General features: G+C 51.2%; 3 protein-coding genes across 3 annotated transcripts in view; 2 read left to right on the top strand and 1 right to left on the bottom strand.

Moving 5' to 3' along the window:
- The window catches only part of LOC121180276 (calpain-2 catalytic subunit-like), a 10,468-nt gene extending 7,012 nt beyond the window's left edge, over window positions 1-3,456 (top strand). The window contains exons 14-21 of the mRNA XM_041035538.1: window positions 1-3; window positions 102-159; window positions 471-535; window positions 980-1,048; window positions 1,510-1,588; window positions 2,816-2,932; window positions 3,058-3,116; window positions 3,198-3,456. The exon at window positions 1-3 is cut by the window's left edge and continues 63 nt beyond it. Coding sequence (XP_040891472.1) covers window positions 1-3; window positions 102-159; window positions 471-535; window positions 980-1,048; window positions 1,510-1,588; window positions 2,816-2,932; window positions 3,058-3,116; window positions 3,198-3,221 — 474 coding nt within the window. The 3' untranslated portion in view covers window positions 3,222-3,456. The remainder of the gene's footprint in view (window positions 4-101; window positions 160-470; window positions 536-979; window positions 1,049-1,509; window positions 1,589-2,815; window positions 2,933-3,057; window positions 3,117-3,197) is intronic.
- Window positions 3,455-12,817, bottom strand: aars2 (alanyl-tRNA synthetase 2, mitochondrial (putative)). Its single transcript, XM_041035537.1, has 23 exons — window positions 12,735-12,817; window positions 11,770-12,064; window positions 10,743-10,931; window positions 10,513-10,658; window positions 10,051-10,242; window positions 9,729-9,873; window positions 9,373-9,518; window positions 9,130-9,238; window positions 8,653-8,691; window positions 8,447-8,558; window positions 8,086-8,213; window positions 7,781-7,919; window positions 7,505-7,674; window positions 7,302-7,415; window positions 6,790-6,930; window positions 6,533-6,670; window positions 6,339-6,442; window positions 6,109-6,217; window positions 5,849-5,974; window positions 5,641-5,751; window positions 4,264-4,347; window positions 3,895-4,008; window positions 3,455-3,810 (listed from the first exon to the last, which is right to left on the bottom strand). The coding sequence occupies exons 2-23, from the start codon at window positions 12,001-12,003 to the stop codon at window positions 3,643-3,645; spliced, it is 2,958 nt and encodes a 985-aa protein (XP_040891471.1). The 5' UTR covers window positions 12,004-12,064; window positions 12,735-12,817; the 3' UTR covers window positions 3,455-3,642.
- A 7-nt stretch (window positions 12,818-12,824) lies between these two features.
- The window catches only part of alg13 (ALG13 UDP-N-acetylglucosaminyltransferase subunit), an 8,795-nt gene continuing 4,119 nt past the window's right edge, over window positions 12,825-17,500 (top strand). Inside the window, exons 1-15 of the mRNA XM_041035544.1 lie at window positions 12,825-12,952; window positions 13,593-13,676; window positions 13,845-13,895; window positions 13,998-14,044; window positions 14,144-14,216; window positions 14,532-14,613; window positions 14,939-15,104; window positions 15,319-15,382; window positions 15,566-15,683; window positions 15,990-16,054; window positions 16,209-16,309; window positions 16,430-16,515; window positions 16,644-16,914; window positions 17,195-17,302; window positions 17,447-17,500. The exon at window positions 17,447-17,500 is cut by the window's right edge and continues 97 nt beyond it. Coding sequence (XP_040891478.1) covers window positions 12,833-12,952; window positions 13,593-13,676; window positions 13,845-13,895; window positions 13,998-14,044; window positions 14,144-14,216; window positions 14,532-14,613; window positions 14,939-15,104; window positions 15,319-15,382; window positions 15,566-15,683; window positions 15,990-16,054; window positions 16,209-16,309; window positions 16,430-16,515; window positions 16,644-16,914; window positions 17,195-17,302; window positions 17,447-17,500 — 1,490 coding nt within the window. The 5' untranslated portion in view covers window positions 12,825-12,832. The remainder of the gene's footprint in view (window positions 12,953-13,592; window positions 13,677-13,844; window positions 13,896-13,997; window positions 14,045-14,143; window positions 14,217-14,531; window positions 14,614-14,938; window positions 15,105-15,318; window positions 15,383-15,565; window positions 15,684-15,989; window positions 16,055-16,208; window positions 16,310-16,429; window positions 16,516-16,643; window positions 16,915-17,194; window positions 17,303-17,446) is intronic.

The raw sequence follows: 17,500 nt of genomic DNA, 5'->3' as shown, positions 1-17,500 counted from the left end.
GCGGTGAGCTGCTGATGTTTACATCAATCTTTTCACTTTGATCATTTCTAATTTAAATCGCTGCTGTTTGACATTAGACTGAGACACTGTCTCTGCTGCAGGACTGTGAGATCTGTGCCTTCGAGCTGCAGAAGATCCTCAACAAAGTGGTGACTAAACGTAAGAGAGTGTGTTCACCTGCTGATGTCAGGCTCACCTGTTCACCTGCTCACCTGCTGATGTCAGGTTCACCTGCTCACCTGCTGATGTCAGGTTCACCTGTTCACCTGCTGATGTCAGGCTCACCTGTTCACCTGCTGATGTCAGGTTCACCTGTTCACCTGCTGATGTCAGGCTCACCTGTTCACCTGCTGATGTCAGGTTCACCTGTTCACCTGCTGATGTCAGGCTCACCTGTTCACCTGCTCACCTGCTGATGTCAGGCTCACCTGTTCACCTGTAGACACTGAGGTAACTGTTGTCTCTGACAGGATCCGACATCCAGACCAACGGCTTCAGCATCGCAACGTGTCGCAACATGGTCAACCTGCTGGACGTATCCTTCCACCACAGAAAATAAGCCCACAGTACAGAACAGATCCCTCCGCTGCCACTGGCTGTCACACCTGTCACTCAAACAAACAAACAACCTGAGTCCATTTAAGGAAAAATCATCCAGCACATACGTGATCAGCTGGTTTACTGTAGAGGAGACACGTGATAAACGTCGTTGAATTCTAACATCTTTGTGTCACAGTGAACTGAGCATCGCTGGCTTTTATTCGTTGGATAATTTGGATCAAACGTCTGAAAGTTTAATCTGCGTTTGCTCGTTTCTCTGCAGATTTATTAAGTTTTAAACTTTAATCAGTTTAAATCTGAAACTAAATCTGAAGCTTTGCTCCTTGAGTTTTCTGACGTTACAGTAACGTTATCAGAACGTTGTGAGTGAAGTGAGTCCGTCAGTTGTCAGTTGTCAGTTCCTGACCGCTCCCTGCAGAGAGACGGCAGCGGGAAACTGGGGCTGCTGGAGTTTAAAGTGCTGTGGACCAAAATTGAGAAGTACCTGGTGAGTCGTCCTGTGCGACGTCCAGAGGCTGTTTCCACCTCACGTCATCAACATCATCTACAAATGAATCCGATTGTTAATCAGTATTTTCATTTGAATTACAGAGAACTGATTATTCTAATGCATGTGCAGTGTTTACTGGCTTTAATGTACCAGTGTATGTTGATGTAATTTCATGTACAGAATGTAAATGAGTTTCAGTGTGTGTGTGATATATCGTGTGTCAGTCGTGGAGCTCAGGGACATGTTGCCATGGCATCAGCTGATGAGGATCCTGACACATAAACTCCGTACACTTAGATACGGATCTTTAAGGTTTCAGGTTCGAGGGTTTTTTTGGTGTCGTTAAAAATTCAGATTTCAAAACAAATATTTCTTTGAAACTTTAAAAAAAACTCTCAGGCAGAAACAATCAGAACAAACGTGAGTTATCTGTGACCTGCTGCTCTCTGCTGTGACAGAATATCTACCGTCAGAAGGACGTGGACAACTCAGGGACCATGAGCTCCACGGAGATGAGGACAGCTGTGGAGGAAGCTGGTAAGATCCAAACACACGTCTCACATTACTCCAGAAAGACACATTGGATTCCTGTAGCTCTGTCTGTCTCTGTCCGATGCCACAGGTGATGACATGAAAGTGCTTTTCCCTTTGCTGAGCAGAGCAACGCACATTTAAAGTTATAGAATCTAAATAATTTTAGTGCAGACAAAGAACTTCAGTGTATCACAGGAAGAGTGAGACAGGAAAAGAACATGAGGGAAGCACTGGAGGAGATGACGTAAGAGGCCGTCTGTACTTCCTGCGGAGACTGGGGTCCTTTAACATCTGTAGAAAACTCCTGTGGATGTTTTACCAGTCTGTGGTGGCTAGTACACTTTTTTATGCTGTTGTCTGCTGGGGGGGCAGCATGCCAAAAAGGTGTGCTAACAGACTGGACAAACTCATCAGGCGGGCGGGCTCTGTGGTCGGCATGAAGCTGGACTCCCTGGTGACAGTGGCAGAGAGGAGATCACTAAAAAAACTACTGGCTATTATGGACGATGCCAGTCACCCTCTGCACACTGTCATCAGTGCACAGAGAAGCCTGACCAGTAACAGGCTGCTCCTCCCCAAGAGTCGGACCAACCGGCTCAGAGACTCCTTTGTCCCCAGAGCCATCAAACTATACAACACCGAATATGGCAGGAGGGGGAGAGGGAGAGGGAAGGAGTACAGCCTGCCGGACACTACTATTCATGTGCAATAACCCATGGGCAATAACTCATGTGCAGTAATTTATTATTATTTCCACCTCTTAGAGTGCAATGTTTGTTTGCAATGTTTGTATATACTTTATATTTTAATTTCTTTACTTGAATCCACCCTTGTTCTATTTTAGTACTAATTATTCAAGAGTTTATTCTACTTCTATATTTTATTTCACTTACATTCTATTTTTATACCAGCACCTTAGTTAGTTACTTTAGTAACTAACTTAACTTAGTTAGTTACTTTTTACTTTTTTACTTTGTACTGCTGCTTTACTGTGTTTTTTGGTGTTGTACTGCTGCTGGTACCCAAATTTCCCCAAGGGATCAATAAAGTATATTCTATTCTATTCTATTCTATTCTAAGAAAGAAGGAGCCAAGAGGAAAAAGATGGTGCACAGGGTGGAGGCAGCAGCTGGACTGTGCAAAACATACATGTTCAGTATACACTCACACTGTGCATGACCTCTGACCTCTGACGCTGGTGTGTGATCAGGTTCTGGTTTCTGTTTCCAGGTTTCAGTCTGAATAATCCTCTTCACCAGATCCTGGTGGCTCGTTACAGCGAAACAGATCTCACCGTCGACTTTGACAACTTCGTGGGCTGTTTGGTTCGTCTGGAGACCATGTTCGGTCAGTCCACAGAGGACACAGTCCTCAGAGGACACACAGTCCTCAGAGGACACACAGTCCATTGGACAGAGGAGACACCTCCACGCTGATGATGATGATGATGATGAACTGCTTTCTGTTCACAGACACATTCAACACGTTGGACAAAGACAACTCAGGAACCATCGAGCTCAACCTTCTGGAGGTAAGAAGCTTCACGCCGTGATGAGGGTCACATGACTGTTCACAGGTAAATCCTCATGAACCTGCTCTGATTTTCATACAGTGGCTGAACGTGTCTCTGCTCTGAAGAACCGGGACCAGCCCGACCCGGACCCTGGAGCTGGAGCCGAACGGTTCTACATGTGGGGACGAGAGTTTGCTGGGGTTTGTTTTGGGGTTTGTCTCTGTGTCTCTGCGTCGAGACGGTTTTTAGATTTGATGTTTTAGCTCTCATGTCTCACACCAGACGCCTTCATAAGAAACTGTAACCACGTTTCAGAGATTTGAAACGAGCGGATGAATAAATCGAACCCGTCAGAGAAGCAGTGTGAGTGCACGTTTTTATTTCTTTTAAAACAAAGAAATTTATAAACTTTCCATTTAAATGATAAATTCACACCTGAGCCTGTTGTCCAATGAGAAGAGAGCGACTGCAGCTGTGGGCGGAGCTGTTTATGGTCCACTGTGACCCCGTGTCCCAGCCTCCATCGTCATCCCTCTTTCTGACATCATCGCTGTGTTTTCTGGCGTGCAAACTCCTCCGCCCACCTCATAGCCTCTATGATGTCACTGCTACTTCCTGTTCCCTTGGCAACCAGCGCTGAGCCCCCAGCGCTCCCCCCGAGGTAACGACACACTGCAACCGCCCAATCAGAGGCCAGGAGAGACGTCGAACCCTGAGGAGGAACAACACAGCCAACTGAAGCCTTCAAACGCAACCCCGCCCCCTGTGATGTCACTGACAGGTGAATCATGGTTACCTTGGGAACCTGACAGGCACACAGAACCTTCCCAGAATGCCTCTGGTGAGCGAGCAGCATCACATGACTGAGAGGCGAGATGGAGCTCAGCTGGTTCACCGTTTTCATCACAACCTGAAACATCAGGACAGGTGAGAACAGGTGTGTGATGTCACTGTGACGTCATCAGTCTTACTTGTCCCTGCACTGCTCTCGTTCTCTCTGAGATCTGAGTAAAGTTAAAACATAACAGGCTACAAATTAACAGGTGAGCTGATGCTCAGCGATCAACTGATGTTACACAGGTGTGCACAGGTGGAAACGCTCGGACTCTTCCTGCTCGTTACGTCACGTTCTCATCAGAGTTATCAATGATCGCGTTCTTCTCACCGACAGAGAGTCCGTCTCCACTGAGTCCACCAGCAGGTCCTTGATGCCGTTCTTCTCCAGCAGAGCTCGAGCTCTACCTGCGGCCTGAGCAAAGCATGATGGGAAAACACAGTCAGAGCAGCACCAACAGATTACCAGGTCAAACAGGTGAACAGCTGTATCAGGTACAGAACTGTGTCTGAGAAGGTGGAGGGCTCTGCTACACCCACAGGCTCCTTCATCATCATCATCATCACTCACCCACCGTGTTGCCATGGCAACAGCACACTGTGGGATCTGGACTCGCCCACGTCGGCCTCCAGCTGCAGCTCACAGGCATCATTCACCCCTCTACCTGCTGATCGGCAGGTGTGTGACACCGTGACGGTGAGGTGAGTCTCAGGTGTGTGACACCGTGACGGTGAGGTGTGTCTCAGGTGTGTGACACCGTGACGGTGAGGTGAGTCTCAGGTGTGTGACACTGACAGTGAGGTGTGTCTCAGGTGTGTGACACCGTGACAGTGAGGTGTGTCTCAGGTGTGTGACACTGACAGTGAGGTGAGTCTCAGGTGTGTGACACCGTGACGGTGAGGTGTGTCTCAGGTGTGTGACACCGTGACGGTGAGGTGAGTCTCAGGTGTGTGACACTGACAGTGAGGTGTGTCTCAGGTGTGTGACACCGTGACAGTGAGGTGTGTCTCAGGTGTGTGACACTGACAGTGAGGTGTGTCTCAGGTGTGTGACACCGTGACAGTGAGGTGTGTCTCAGGTGTGTGACACTGTGACAGGTGAGTCTCAGGTGTATCTCAGGTGTGTGACACTGTGACAGTGAGGTGTGGCTCAGGTGTGTCTCAGGTGTGTCTCAGGTGTGTGACACTGTGACAGTGAGGTGTGTCTCAGGTGTGTAACACTGACAGTGAGGTGTGTTGCAGGTGTGTGACACTGTGACAGTGAGGTGTGGCTCAGGTGTGGCTCAGGTGTGTGACACTGTGACAGTGAGGTGTGGCTCAGGTGTGTCTCAGGTGTGTCTCAGGTGTGTGACACTGTGACAGTGAGGTGTGTCTCAGGTGTGTAACACTGACAGTGAGGTGTGTTTCAGGTGTGTGACACTGTGACAGTGAGGTGTGGCTCAGGTGTGGCTCAGGTGTGGCTCAGGTGTGTCTCAGGTGTGTCTCAGGTGTGTCTCAGGTGTGTCTCAGGTGTGTGACACTGTGACAGTGAGGTGTGGCTCAGGTGTGTCTCAGGTGTGTCTCAGGTGTGTGACACTGTGACAGTGAGGTGTGTCTCAGGTGTGTAACACTGTGACAGTGAGGTGTGTTTCAGGTGTGTGACAGTGAGGTGTGTTTCAGGTGTGTGACAGTGAGGTGTGTCTCAGGTGCGTCTCAGGTGTGTGTTCACCTCTCTGGTCTCCAGTTTCCTGACGGTGGTGTTACTGACCCTCTGCAGAGCTTTGAGGCGACTCTGCAGCTCTCTGCGCTGCCACTGAGGGATGGGGGTGTTATCCACAGCCTGACAGACACAGCGCAGGGTCAAACAGCACAGCAGGTATACAGTACGTTCTATCATCGTCTGACGGGCCGCAGTGCATCGTGGGTAGTATACCTACATCAGAAAGGACTCCGACCTCCTTGGCAAAACACTGAGCGGACTCAAGACCGGAGGGGCTGGAGTCTGTCAGTCTGGCTGACAGAGAGTCCACGTCCTGAGACAAAGCCTGTCCCGCGTCCCGAGCCTGAAAAGCAGTCCCATGTTTTATTCATATGAATTCTGTCCACCCCCCAGTTCAGACGGACCAGAAACATCTGGAACATCAGGCTCTGGAGGAGACACGTGGCTCACAGAGAAGCTGTTGTGCTTGCGACTGACCCGTGCTGCCTCCGGTCCCGTCACTGCGACGATCCGGCTGATCCCTTTCACAAGCTGTCTCTCAGAGACGATCACCAGGTCCTCTACAGCTCCCGTCTGAAGCAGGTGCCTGGACACACAGAGACACTCGTGTTACACGTGTCGCTCAGCGCCGTGTTCCTGCTACTTCCTGTCTGATGTCTGAGTGTGTGTGTGAATGTCACAGGTGAACAGGTGTGTTTCAGTCTCACGTTCCACAGCAGAGCTCCACGGACGTCTGCCTGTCTGTCTCATTGTCCAGCAGCTCAGAGACCGGGACCGCCACAGACACCACCCGGACAGGGTCAGGATACACCTGCAGAGACAGCAAGAGACAGACAGACGGACAGTCAGTTAGACAGACAGACAGACAGAGAGAGAGAGAGAGACGGTAGTTGTAGCTCACCTCGTCCACTGTCCTCAGTCCTCTGATGCTCCTGGCTGTCTGCAGAGGAAGCTCCTGGCTGTGGACGATGTGATTGGCTGAGATGATGTCGTTAACACACCTTTCTACCTGCTGCAGCTGAGAGACGCTCAGAGACGTCTGAGGAAGGAAAACACAACACGTTCAAACCACTGGTCACTGCTCTGCATCAACAAACAGGCAGGTCATGTGACCCGAGCCACAGGTACACAATGAGGTGAACAGGTAGGTCAGCTGACCCTGACACTGAAGTCGAAGCGGAGGCGGTCAGCTGATACATGAGATCCTCTCTGCTGAACTGAAGGACCCAGGACTGTCCTCAGGCCAAAGTTCAGGATGTGAGTTGCTGTGTGTTTCACCATACAAGACAATCTGTGGACCTGAGGACGGGGGGGGCACAGAGGGGACAAGGAGGAGGACAAATGAGATAAATATGGGTTCCTCTGCTGATGGTGCAGATGCTCAGGACCTGGGATCAGCTTTCAGCTGATCAGGGATCTGGTCTGAGTCTCTGAGCCTGAGTCTCTGAGCCTGAGTCTCTGAGCCTGAGTCTCTGAGCCTGAGTCTCTGAGCCTGAGTCTCTGAGCCTGAGTCTCTGAGTCTGAGTCTCTGAGTCAGTATCTATGACAGGTGAGTCCCATCAGTACGACCAATAATCAGCATGTTTATTGATCAGCATCTGATCAGTGATCGAACTGAACATCATGTAAACACAGTCTGTTTCAACCTGTGCACTCAGGTTAAAGTTTACCTGGTCCAGGTGTAGCTGCACCTGGTCACCGGTCCTCAGACTGTCGGCCGCAGTCACCTGATGGACGACATACCCCCCTGCCAGGACCACGTCCTCCACAGGGTACAGCACGTCCTGAGAGACAGGAGACACCTGGAGTCAGGCCTCGCCTGGACATACAGCAAATACCCACGATGCATTTCCCGTGTGAGCGGTAAACTCACCTGCAGTCCGTCTTGGGTGAGGTAGCCCTGGTCATGTGACTGCCCCCCCTGCTCAGAGTAGAAACAGGTCTGATCCAGGATGACCCCACAGCGCTGACCCTCAGTGACCTCTGACACCAGGGCCTCACCATCATACAGAGCGAGAACTGTCGCACAGCATGCTGGGAAGACTGGGAGGAGAGACGTTACAGATCAGCTGTCTGAGCCAAGCACAGAGTCAGGTGTGTCATCTGCACAGGTGTGTCACCTGCGCAGGTAGGACTCGGTCTTCCGTACCGTATCGGCCCTGGTCCAGTCTGTACTGGTATTTGAGGCTGTCGTCAGTGTGAGGAACCCCCCGACGCTGCAGCTCTGCCAGGCTGAGGACGTCCAACATCACCTGAGACTGAACACCTGACTTCAGGTCGGACGCCACCTGGGACAGAGACAGCAACATCTGTTACCGGCGTGTCCTCAGCTCAGGACTCAAACAGCTGAGGTCCGGTCCAGTTCACCTCTGACCCTCAATGTAAAGACAAGAGAAACCAGGTGCATTATGGGAGCTAATGTCCATGTTAACACACATCAGAGCGAAGCTTCACCTTGTGGTTCTCTGCGATCAGTCGGTCCAGCTCCTGACGGTCCACCTGGACTCCTCTCTCCTCCAGTATCAAGTCCACCAGGTCCAGAGGAAAACCCAGGTCCCTGTGCAGAGACCAGGCCACAGAGGCTGAAAGGACAAAGACACTCCGTACTGATTCTGTCTGTCCTGCTCGTGTACTTACGCTGCACCCTCTCTACGCACTACGGCGCTACAGCCGAGACACTGGACAATAAGATGGACAAGCTAATGGCCTTAGTGAGGAAGAGGACGGACTCAGTGTTATGTGTTTCACAGAGACACGGCTACAGGAAGCTGGGCTCTGTGGGCGGGACTTAGGAGTGAGTGAGAGGAGAACTGACCGGGGAAGACTCCATGTTTGTCCATTCTGCTGAGCGTGCGGTGGATCAGCCTGCCGCCATGCTGCAGAGACGACAGGAAGTGAGCCTCGTTCTCGTTGATGACGTCCATGATCTGAAAGAATGGACGGCTGCTGATGACAGCTTCCTGTTGCATCATCAGCTGATCATCTATGTTTGTTGTTGACAGCTGACTGGTTTGCACTCACCCGCTCTGCCTCCCTGCGCAGCTCCGGATACACGTCGCCCTGCAAACACAGCGTCAAGCCGTTACCATCGTTCACCTGTTCACCTGTTCATCTGTTTACCTGTGTATCTGTTTACCTGTGTATCTGTTTACCTGTGTATGTTTACCTGTGTATCTGTTTACCTGTGTATGTGTTTACCTGTGTATCTGTTTACCTGTTCATCTGTTTACCTGTGTATCTGTTTACCTGTGTATGTTTACCTGTGTATCTGTTTACCTGTGTATCTGTTTACCTGTTCATCTGTTTACCTGTTCATCTGTTTACCTGTTCATCTGTTTACCTGTTCATCTGTTTTCTCACCTGTTTATTTTTCATTCATACAAACAAAGTAAACACTGACGACACATCTCTGACACTTCAGGTTCATCTGAGAAGAAACACAACAACAGACCCCAGGTGTCTCCTGGTGACCTGCCCAGATGGATTATGGGAAATTACCAGGATGTGGGTGACAGTAGGAACCAGGCTGGCCAGCGCTCCCTGAGGAGCCTGAAGTACCTCGACACAGAAACGCACAGCCCGCCGCAAAATCCTCCTCAGCACCAGCCTGACACGCAACACACACACAAACGCACAAATGAACAAACAGCACTGGTACTCTGACAGCTGATTGGCTGCCCATGGTACTCTGACAGCTGATTGGCTGCCCATGGTGCGCTGGCAGCTGACTGGATGACTCACTCGGCTCCCGACATGCCCGGATGAACTCCGTCAGCGATGCAGACCGATAAAGTGCGGATGTGGTCGGCCACCACCCTGTACGCCACGTCCACCTTTCCCTGGTCTGCTGCGCCTGTCCTGCTGCCGTACGGCTCCACCTTCGACTTCTGAGGACAGACACATCGCTGTGACCACAGACACATCGCCGTGACGACAGACACATTGCCGTGACAACCAAAACATGGCCATAACGAAGACGACCTCAGCCCTCACTACACCTGGTCCCGTCAGGGTGAACCGACTGGACCGGGGTCAATGCCCACTTATCAAACTCAGACCTGAGACCTCGAGCGGAGGGACGGTACGGTGGACGGTACCTGGTGGATGGCGTGGAGCAGAGGCGTGAACAGGTCCGTGTCGTAGTTTGACCTTTTTCCCTGCAGGACGCTCACCAGTCTCTCCAGTCCCATCCCAGTATCCACACTGAACTGAGGCAGCAGCCGCAGACTGTGGTCCACCTCCCTAACAACACACACACACACACACACACACACCATCAGAATGGGAGCTGACCAGTACAACCAGCAGGCCGGTTCAGTGTTAACAGTTTAAAGTGTCAGGAGCTGGTTTCAGTTACTGGTTTAATGTAGACAGAACTGGTTCAGTGAGTTCTGCACTGGCCCAGCTGTGAGTGCGAACCTGTTGTACTGCATGAAGACCAGGTTCCAGATCTCCACCACATCAGGACTGTCCCTGTTGACCAGCGTCGCAGCGTCTCGTCCCCCAATGTGGTCGTAGTGAATCTCGGTGCAGGGGCCACAGGGGCCCGCGTCCCCCATCTCCCAGAAGTTCTCCTTCAGGCCAAACGGAAGGAGGCGACCGGGGGCGACCCTGAGGAGACATGGTCACTGACGCTGTGACCTTCAGGCTGAGCTAACGATCAAAGATCAACATCAGAGTTTGAAGTAATAACATACTAATAACATGCTAAGCAGCTCTGTCCCAGTCGCCACTCTGTCCTCAGTCCACCAGGACAGGACAGGACAGGACAGGACGGCTCCTGGCTCGTATCTACTCCACCACATCTGCCCAGTGTGTCTGACTGGACAGACTGGGCGGACCAGCATCAGTCCTGACCAGTAGGTGCTGCTGTCCTCTTACCCGATGTCTAACCAGATCTGTCGCGTCTCCTCATCAGCTGCTAAACCTGATGCAGCTTCTCCGGCAAAATACGACACATACAGTCTGTCTGCAGGTATCCCATAATGCTCTGTGAGGAGGCTCCACGCCATCGCACACGCCTCCTCCTGAACACACACACACAAAGAGACTTGTTAGTCTGATGTTGGAAATGATTTCTGTCCTCCCCCGTCCCCCCCCGTCCCCCCCACCTTGAAGTAGTCTCCAAACGACCAGTTTCCCAGCATCTCGAAGAAGGTGTGGTGGTAGACGTCTCGGCCCACGTCGTCCAGGTCGTTGTGTTTGCCTCCGGCTCGGACACATTTCTGGCTGTTGACCACTCTCCGGTAGGAGGCCATCTCACTGCGAGGGTCCACCGTCCCCAGGAAGACGGGCTTAAACTGGAAGGACAAACGGTCAGAGGCTGAACAGCAACAGGAGCTGAGAGGAGTTTATGTTCCCAGGTATTCTCAGTCACTGCTCTCTGTTCACGCAGCTGATCCTAAAAACCTTCTGTATTATTCTTCATGTTTTGTTTGATACTGTTTAGAATCTGAGTGTGTGTGTGTGTGTGTGTGTGTGTGTGTGTGTGTGTGTGTGTGTGTGCGTGAGTGTGTGTGTGAGTGTGTGTGTGAGACCAGGTGAGACGGAAACAACACGATCACGTGACTGGTGCAGGAGAGAAACAGTGACAGAGGATAAAGTTTCTCACTGAATCAGGAACAAATGAAGGAGCTGATTCACAGACTCATGTTCACTGTGATACTTCATTCATTCAACCATCAACCACAAACCTCATGTACATATCTGCAAATATTAAGATGTCTTATGTTTTTCTATTATTTGTATTATTTGTATTATATTGTATGTTAATATTTTTACTTGATTTTCATTATACTATACTTTTATTTTGTTTTCACTTTTTTCTCTGACTGCACACTCAGCAATTTCCCTCTTTTCTTCATTTTCAACTGGCAGTTGTAAATAACAGTAAGAACAGGGATTAATAAAGTTTTTCTGATGTGTGATGAGCTCCGTCTGATCACATGTTCACGTGCGATCAGATCACATATCGATCAGTGTCTGATCATGTTTCTAATCAAAGCGTCAGAGGGTTTAGTTTGAATGAACAGCTCTGGGCTCTTATTTTGAAGTCGTTAGCAAACAGCCGCGAGCTTGCGGCAAGTCTTAGAACAGACCGGACCGGGACGGACCGGGACGGACCGGGTCTACACTGACCTGGTTCATGCCAGCGTTGACAAACAACAGGCTGGGGTCTCCTCTGGGCCGAACAGGGGAGGACGGGACCAGCAGGTGTCCGTGTTCCTGCCGGAAGAAGTCCAGGAAGGTGCTCCGGACCCGAGCGGCGGGCTGTCCCGGAGGACACCCGCCGAAGGAGCGAGCTGAACGGGTGAAGAGGAGGACCGGCGGCCCGCTGGCCGACCGGGGCCTCCGGAGGATGAGTCTCAACATGTGGATCACGGACCCGGATCAGACTCCGACAAACCCGGACTGAGCCCGAACCATTTCGACCCTGTCAGGGAAAACAGGTTATGACACGCATGCGCACTGTGGCGGCATCTTCTTCTGGTAATGAGGAACGTTAAAACAGAACGTGAGCGCCACCTGCTGTTAGACTGACCGCTGATCCAAACACAGCACATCTCTGAACGCTGACTCCGAACCACAGCAGGCCCGACGGCCCTGACGGAGAGCGCTCACTCCGCAGATTCACATTTTACACCTAAACTTCTGAACAACTTTTTACTGGAAGAGATGAAACTACTTTTAGTGGCTGAACAAAAGTCAAACACACCTGAAACCGAAGGCTCAGTGATGAAGTTCATCATCTGCACAACACGTTTTGTGTTTTCTAGTTTATTTATTGACAAGAAAACAATCTACATCTAAAGAAAGAAAACACAGCTAATTATAAACGTGTCACACATCAAACAGGCCAAAGCTCTGGATCCCTGTCATATCTCAGCTGGGCTCAGGATTTCTAACATTTGAAACTGTCCATTAAAATACGAATATTTAAAATCCTCTTCTCATATATTTCATCCGTTCTCTGTTTGTTGTTCATACAGAGAAGAACGTGATGTTTAACCTTTGAGTTTTAGATTTCTGAGCCTCGGCTGGTCCGTGAACGCCTCGGCAGCACTGAGAGGCCTCGCGCGCTGATTAGACCTGATTAAACTCACCTGTCGGTGTAACGGCAGAGGCCTGCGTTGTCGCGTCTGAACCGGACCTTGTTCACCGAGTTTACCGTGAATGCTGACGCTAGTTGACCGGCGGAGGGATGCAGAAAGGCCTGAAGAAGTACTTCGTCAACATGGACGAGTACCTGTCCAGTCTGGGACTCTACAGGAAGATGGTGGCGCGGGACGCGTCCAGCCTGTTCCGAGCCGTGTCAGAGCAGGTGAGCCGGGCTACAGCTAACAGCTAACAGCGGGGGGCCGGGGTCAGGGGGTGGTGGAGGGTGGAGGCCTCTGGGTCATTGGTTGGAGGTGACACTGTCTGACAGAGAGATTTTTTTGTTACCATGGAAACCGGTCCAGCAGCCTGGTGGAAGAAGTACCAGTACAACAGGAAACAGTAAATCCTCAGTCTGACTTTATCAGCTGTCAGTTCCACCGTTTCTTCTCTGTTCTGGTCATGTGATCACGGTGTTTCCATCTCACCTGTGGATGAACTGTACCTGAGTTTACCTGCAGGTGTCACCGTTTCTTCTCGCATCAGATTCAGCTTTATTCATGCTGACTGTAATGAAGGCTCAGCCTCTGTCACATGACCGAGCTCAGAGCAGGTAAACTCAGAGGGAACTGAACCAGGTGAGAACGTGCTTCACGACGCAGGTGGATCCAGGACCAGGATCAGTGTTCGGCTCAGTGAAGCCAGAGAACGCAGAGAAATCCTGGATATGTTGAACCTGCGTCGTAGCACAGACCCGTGGAGGGTTCAGTCTAACTGTGTGTGTGTGTGGGCGTGCGTGTGTGTGTGTGTGTGTGTGTGTGTGCGTGCCTGTGTGTGTGCGCGTGCGTGCGTGTGTGTGTGTGTAGTTGTATTACTCTCAGAACTACCATCAGAAGATCCGTCAGGACTGTGCCAACTTCATGAGAGCCAACAGATGCAACTTTGAACCAGTGAGTTCATCACTGATCATATTCACCTGATCACAGGCTGCTGCAGAACACGCTACAGAACACGCTACAGAACACGCTACATGTTTATGTCCTGATGGTCAGCTGGTCGTCAGCTGGTCGTCAGCTGGTCGTCAGCTGATTTCACATCTGTATCTGTTTCTCTTTCAGTTCGTTGAAGGCTCGTTTGAAAAATATCTGGAGCGTCTGGAGGACCCGAAGGTGAACCGCTGTGACCTTTGACCTTTCAGTCCACTGACAGCTGGAGGTGTTTTACCTTTTGAACAGGTATCTCAGTGTGTAACAGTGAGAGTGTGTTTTCAGGAGACGGTGGGTCAGGTGGAGATCAAGGCTCTGTCTCAGCTCTACAGGTGAGGGACACACACGTGTTCACACCAGCCTCATCACAGCTCACACACACACACACACACAGTCAGCTGTTTCCACTGTGTGTGTGTGTGTGTGTTTAGGCGGTGTTTCCTGATCTATCGTTACCCGGGGAAACCAGCCACAGTGATCTCAGAGGATGACTTTGTGGACAAGGTGAGGAAGAGGGACAGGGAGGACGTTTGACTCAGACCGAGGGACGGTGCTAACACTGTGTTAAAGCTGTGTGGGACACGAGGTCGGTGTCATTCAGGAACACACACTGCTGTAAAGTCCAAGCTGAGTGAACTGACAGTCGCTCAGGTAAATCACACCTGTGCAGCGACACACCTGGAGCCCCGGCTCTTCTCTCATTGGCTCACAGACCTGTGGTCCTCAGGTGGAGGTGTGAGCAGTCAGAGCAGGTCACATGACATTTTACTCCATGATGTGATTGGTCAGTACTCACTGTCAGTCTTCTGTGTTGCCTAGGTGACACTGTGTTGCTCCATCAACGGTCACTATGACATCGTTTACCCGAGGAGTTACCCCGCCTCTGCCGCCCTCTGTCAGTGTGAGTACTGCTCAGTGATTGGTCGAGCAGAGTGTGTTGACATGTCAGTGAGTGTCCTCACAAAGATATAAGTACAAGTGTGTGTGTGCGTGTGCGCGTGCATGCGTGTGTGCGTGTGTGTGTGTGTGTGTGTGCGTGTGTATGTGTGCGTGTGTGTGTGTGTGTGTGTGTGTGTGTGTGCGTGTGTATGTGTGTGCGTGCGTGTGTGTGTGTGCGTGTGTGTGTGTGTATGTGTGTGTATGTGCGTGTGCGTGCGTGCGTGCGTGCGTGCGTGCGTGCGTGCGTGCGTGCGTGCGTGTGTGCGTGCGTGCGTGTGTGTGTGTAGCTCTCCTGTATGAGCTGCTCTACACTCAGGTGTTTGGGGTGGAGGAGGCGGAGCTCTGTCAGGCCATGGAGGCCTTCAGGAATGGAGGCCGTCGCTATAGAAACAGTCCATCAGTGTGTAGTGATGTTGACATTGGCTATGACACACTCGAGGACCGAGGACAAAGGTTCGTGTGCACAGACACACACACCACACACACCTCACATGACCGTACACCTGTTGCAGGTGGACTCGAGTAAATCCTCGATCAGATCAGCAGATATGATTGGCTGATTTGAACTGTCAGTCATTTCCTCACCTGCTGAGGAAACCCTGCAGCCGCCCGGCGCTGGCGTTGCTGTGGCCTGATCACTTCCTGTTTGGGGGGTTGGGTCCTGCAGGGAGGAGGCAGAGTCAGGTGGAGCTGCTGAGGAGAAACCCAGAGCTGCTACGGACAACACAAAGGTGTGTGTGTGTGTGTGTGTGTGTGTGCGTGTGCGTGTGTCTGCCTCTGAGGACAGTTCTTTATGACTCTGTGTTCAGGCTCATTGTCCTGCTTCAGGACGGATCAGGGACAGTGAGACGTCCTGATGGGGGTGTTGGTGTCAGACAGCAGCGCTGACTCGTTGTCTTGTCTCTGTTGTTCAGCCTGCTGCAGAAGCTCCGCCCTCCTCCAGACTCTCTCTGCCCTACAAAGTCATGAAGTCTCTGGACGGAGAAGTTTACAGGAACCTGGAGTTTGACGTGTGGCAGGACACCTGCAAAGGTAACGGCCGTGACGCGGAGACGCTCGACTTTCTGATGTTTGAATTTAAAATATTCGTACGAAATGAGGCAGAAGATGAAAACACAACTTTCATATTGTTGATTCCTGTGAGCTGATTTTGCAGGTGGTTCAGGTGTAAATGTAACACACATTACACAACCTGAAGCCGATTGGTCGACCGCCCCGACCAATCAGCACCGATCCCTTATTCCTGACGTAGTGTTTAAATGGTTGTGAGAGTGTTGGTTACTGGGACCAGTCTGAGGCTGAATCAGTACGAACCACATTACTGTGTGTGACCGGCAGAGATGCAGAAGACAGACTACATGGTGTTTGCAGGGAGACAGTACTTCCTGGGAGACAAGTGTCAGGTAACACAACACGTCACGTCACCGCTGCCTGTGGTGATCACACACAGCTGAAACACAATAAGATCACAGCGTCATCGCACGCTTTAAAGAGCTAAACGTTTCGTGTGTGTGTGTGTGTGTGTGTGTGTGTGTGTGTGTGTGTGTCTGCTTTCAGGTGCGTCTCGAGCCGAAGGGGAAGTACTACAACGCCTTCATCCAGGAAGTAGGAACGCACTCATCAGCTGTCACCGTCTTCATCGAGGAGCTGGGAGAGAAGTAAAACACACACCCTGACTCTGACTTTAGCCCTTAGACCAGTGAGGAACACACTAAATGTTGTGAAGGTAAAACTGACCGACAACACGTTTTCACACCTGTAATGTGTCGCTCTCTCAGACACCTGGTTCCTCTGACTGATCTGAAACCAGTGAATCCAGTTCCTGCGTGGAACGTTGCTGCTCCGGTGAGGAAAGGCGATCTGGGTACGTGTCCTCCGAGGTCCAAGATTCTGATCGCCCTCATTAACTGCACGTCACGCCCCGCTGATTACCACAGCGTCCGTCTGTGAATGCTCTGTCCTTCTGTCTGTCCATGTCTCATCTGTCTCCAGATTCAGACTCTCGTGGTCAGCGTCATCACCGCCATCGTTACTACAGGAAGTCTCGGGGCAGCAGCGGGATGAAGGGAGCAGAGCTGCTGATACCACAGCCCTCTTCATATGGAGGCCCCGCCCCCACCACCCTACCGCCTCGCTTCCAGCCAGCAGGTCACCCCCGCCCAGCCCCTCCCCTGTCGCCTGGAGCAATGGCCTATGACCCTTATGCCCCCCCGCACCACCACCACCCCCCTACAGCTAGGCCACCTCGCTACGGGGCGTCCAGGTGGGAGTGATACCTGTCAGTTACCTGTTCAGACCAATCAGAGTCTGTCAAAGTACGAGAGATTACAGTTCTTCACGTGTGCTTCACGTGTGCTTCACGTGTGCTTCACGTGTCATATCTAAGATATTCACACAGAAAAACTGAAGATGTGACTCACTGATGCTGAGGAGCTCCTCTGTCTCTGTCTGTCTCTGTCTTGTCTCTCTCTGTCTCTCTCTCTGTCTGTCTCTCTCTCTGTCTGTCCCTGCCTGTCTGTCTCTGTCTCATGGATTGTGGTCAGAAGCTCAACCCGTTTCCTGAACCGTCACCTGATTGGTCCACAGCTGACCTATTACCACCCCGGCAGACGATATTACCACGACTACGAGAACTACGCCTTCAGGTCACGGTAAACGACCACGCTGATCCTGATCCGATGGCTCAGTCCGGGTCTCAGTCTGAGGTTCACTGATGACTCAGCATGAAGTCAGAGCAGTGGTAACCGGGCCTGTGAGAATGACCTCACTTCCTGTTTATCTGTTGTGCCGTTCAGTCGTAGCCGGCGTCAGCTGGTGGCAGCTCTGAACAAAGAGTGTCAGTTTGGTTT

Source organism: Toxotes jaculatrix, chromosome 4 (assembly GCF_017976425.1).
Source record: "Toxotes jaculatrix isolate fToxJac2 chromosome 4, fToxJac2.pri, whole genome shotgun sequence".
In the NCBI taxonomy this organism is placed as follows: Eukaryota; Metazoa; Chordata; class Actinopteri; family Toxotidae; genus Toxotes; species Toxotes jaculatrix.
This window is presented reverse-complemented; position numbering and strand designations above follow the sequence as displayed.

Excerpts from the sequence above, each read along its gene's own strand:
- aars2 (XM_041035537.1), bottom strand. The coding sequence starts at position 12,003 with ATGTTGAGACTCATCCTCCGGAGGCCCCGGTCGGCCAGCGGGCCGCCG. Across the intron at positions 6,931-7,301 it reads TGCAGCTACACCTGGACCAG|GTCCACAGATTGTCTTGTAT; the intron begins GTAAACTTTAAC and ends CCCCGTCCTCAG. Across the intron at positions 4,009-4,263 it reads TGGAGACGGACTCTCTGTCG|GTTGTGATGAAAACGGTGAA; the intron begins GTGAGAAGAACG and ends CTGATGTTTCAG.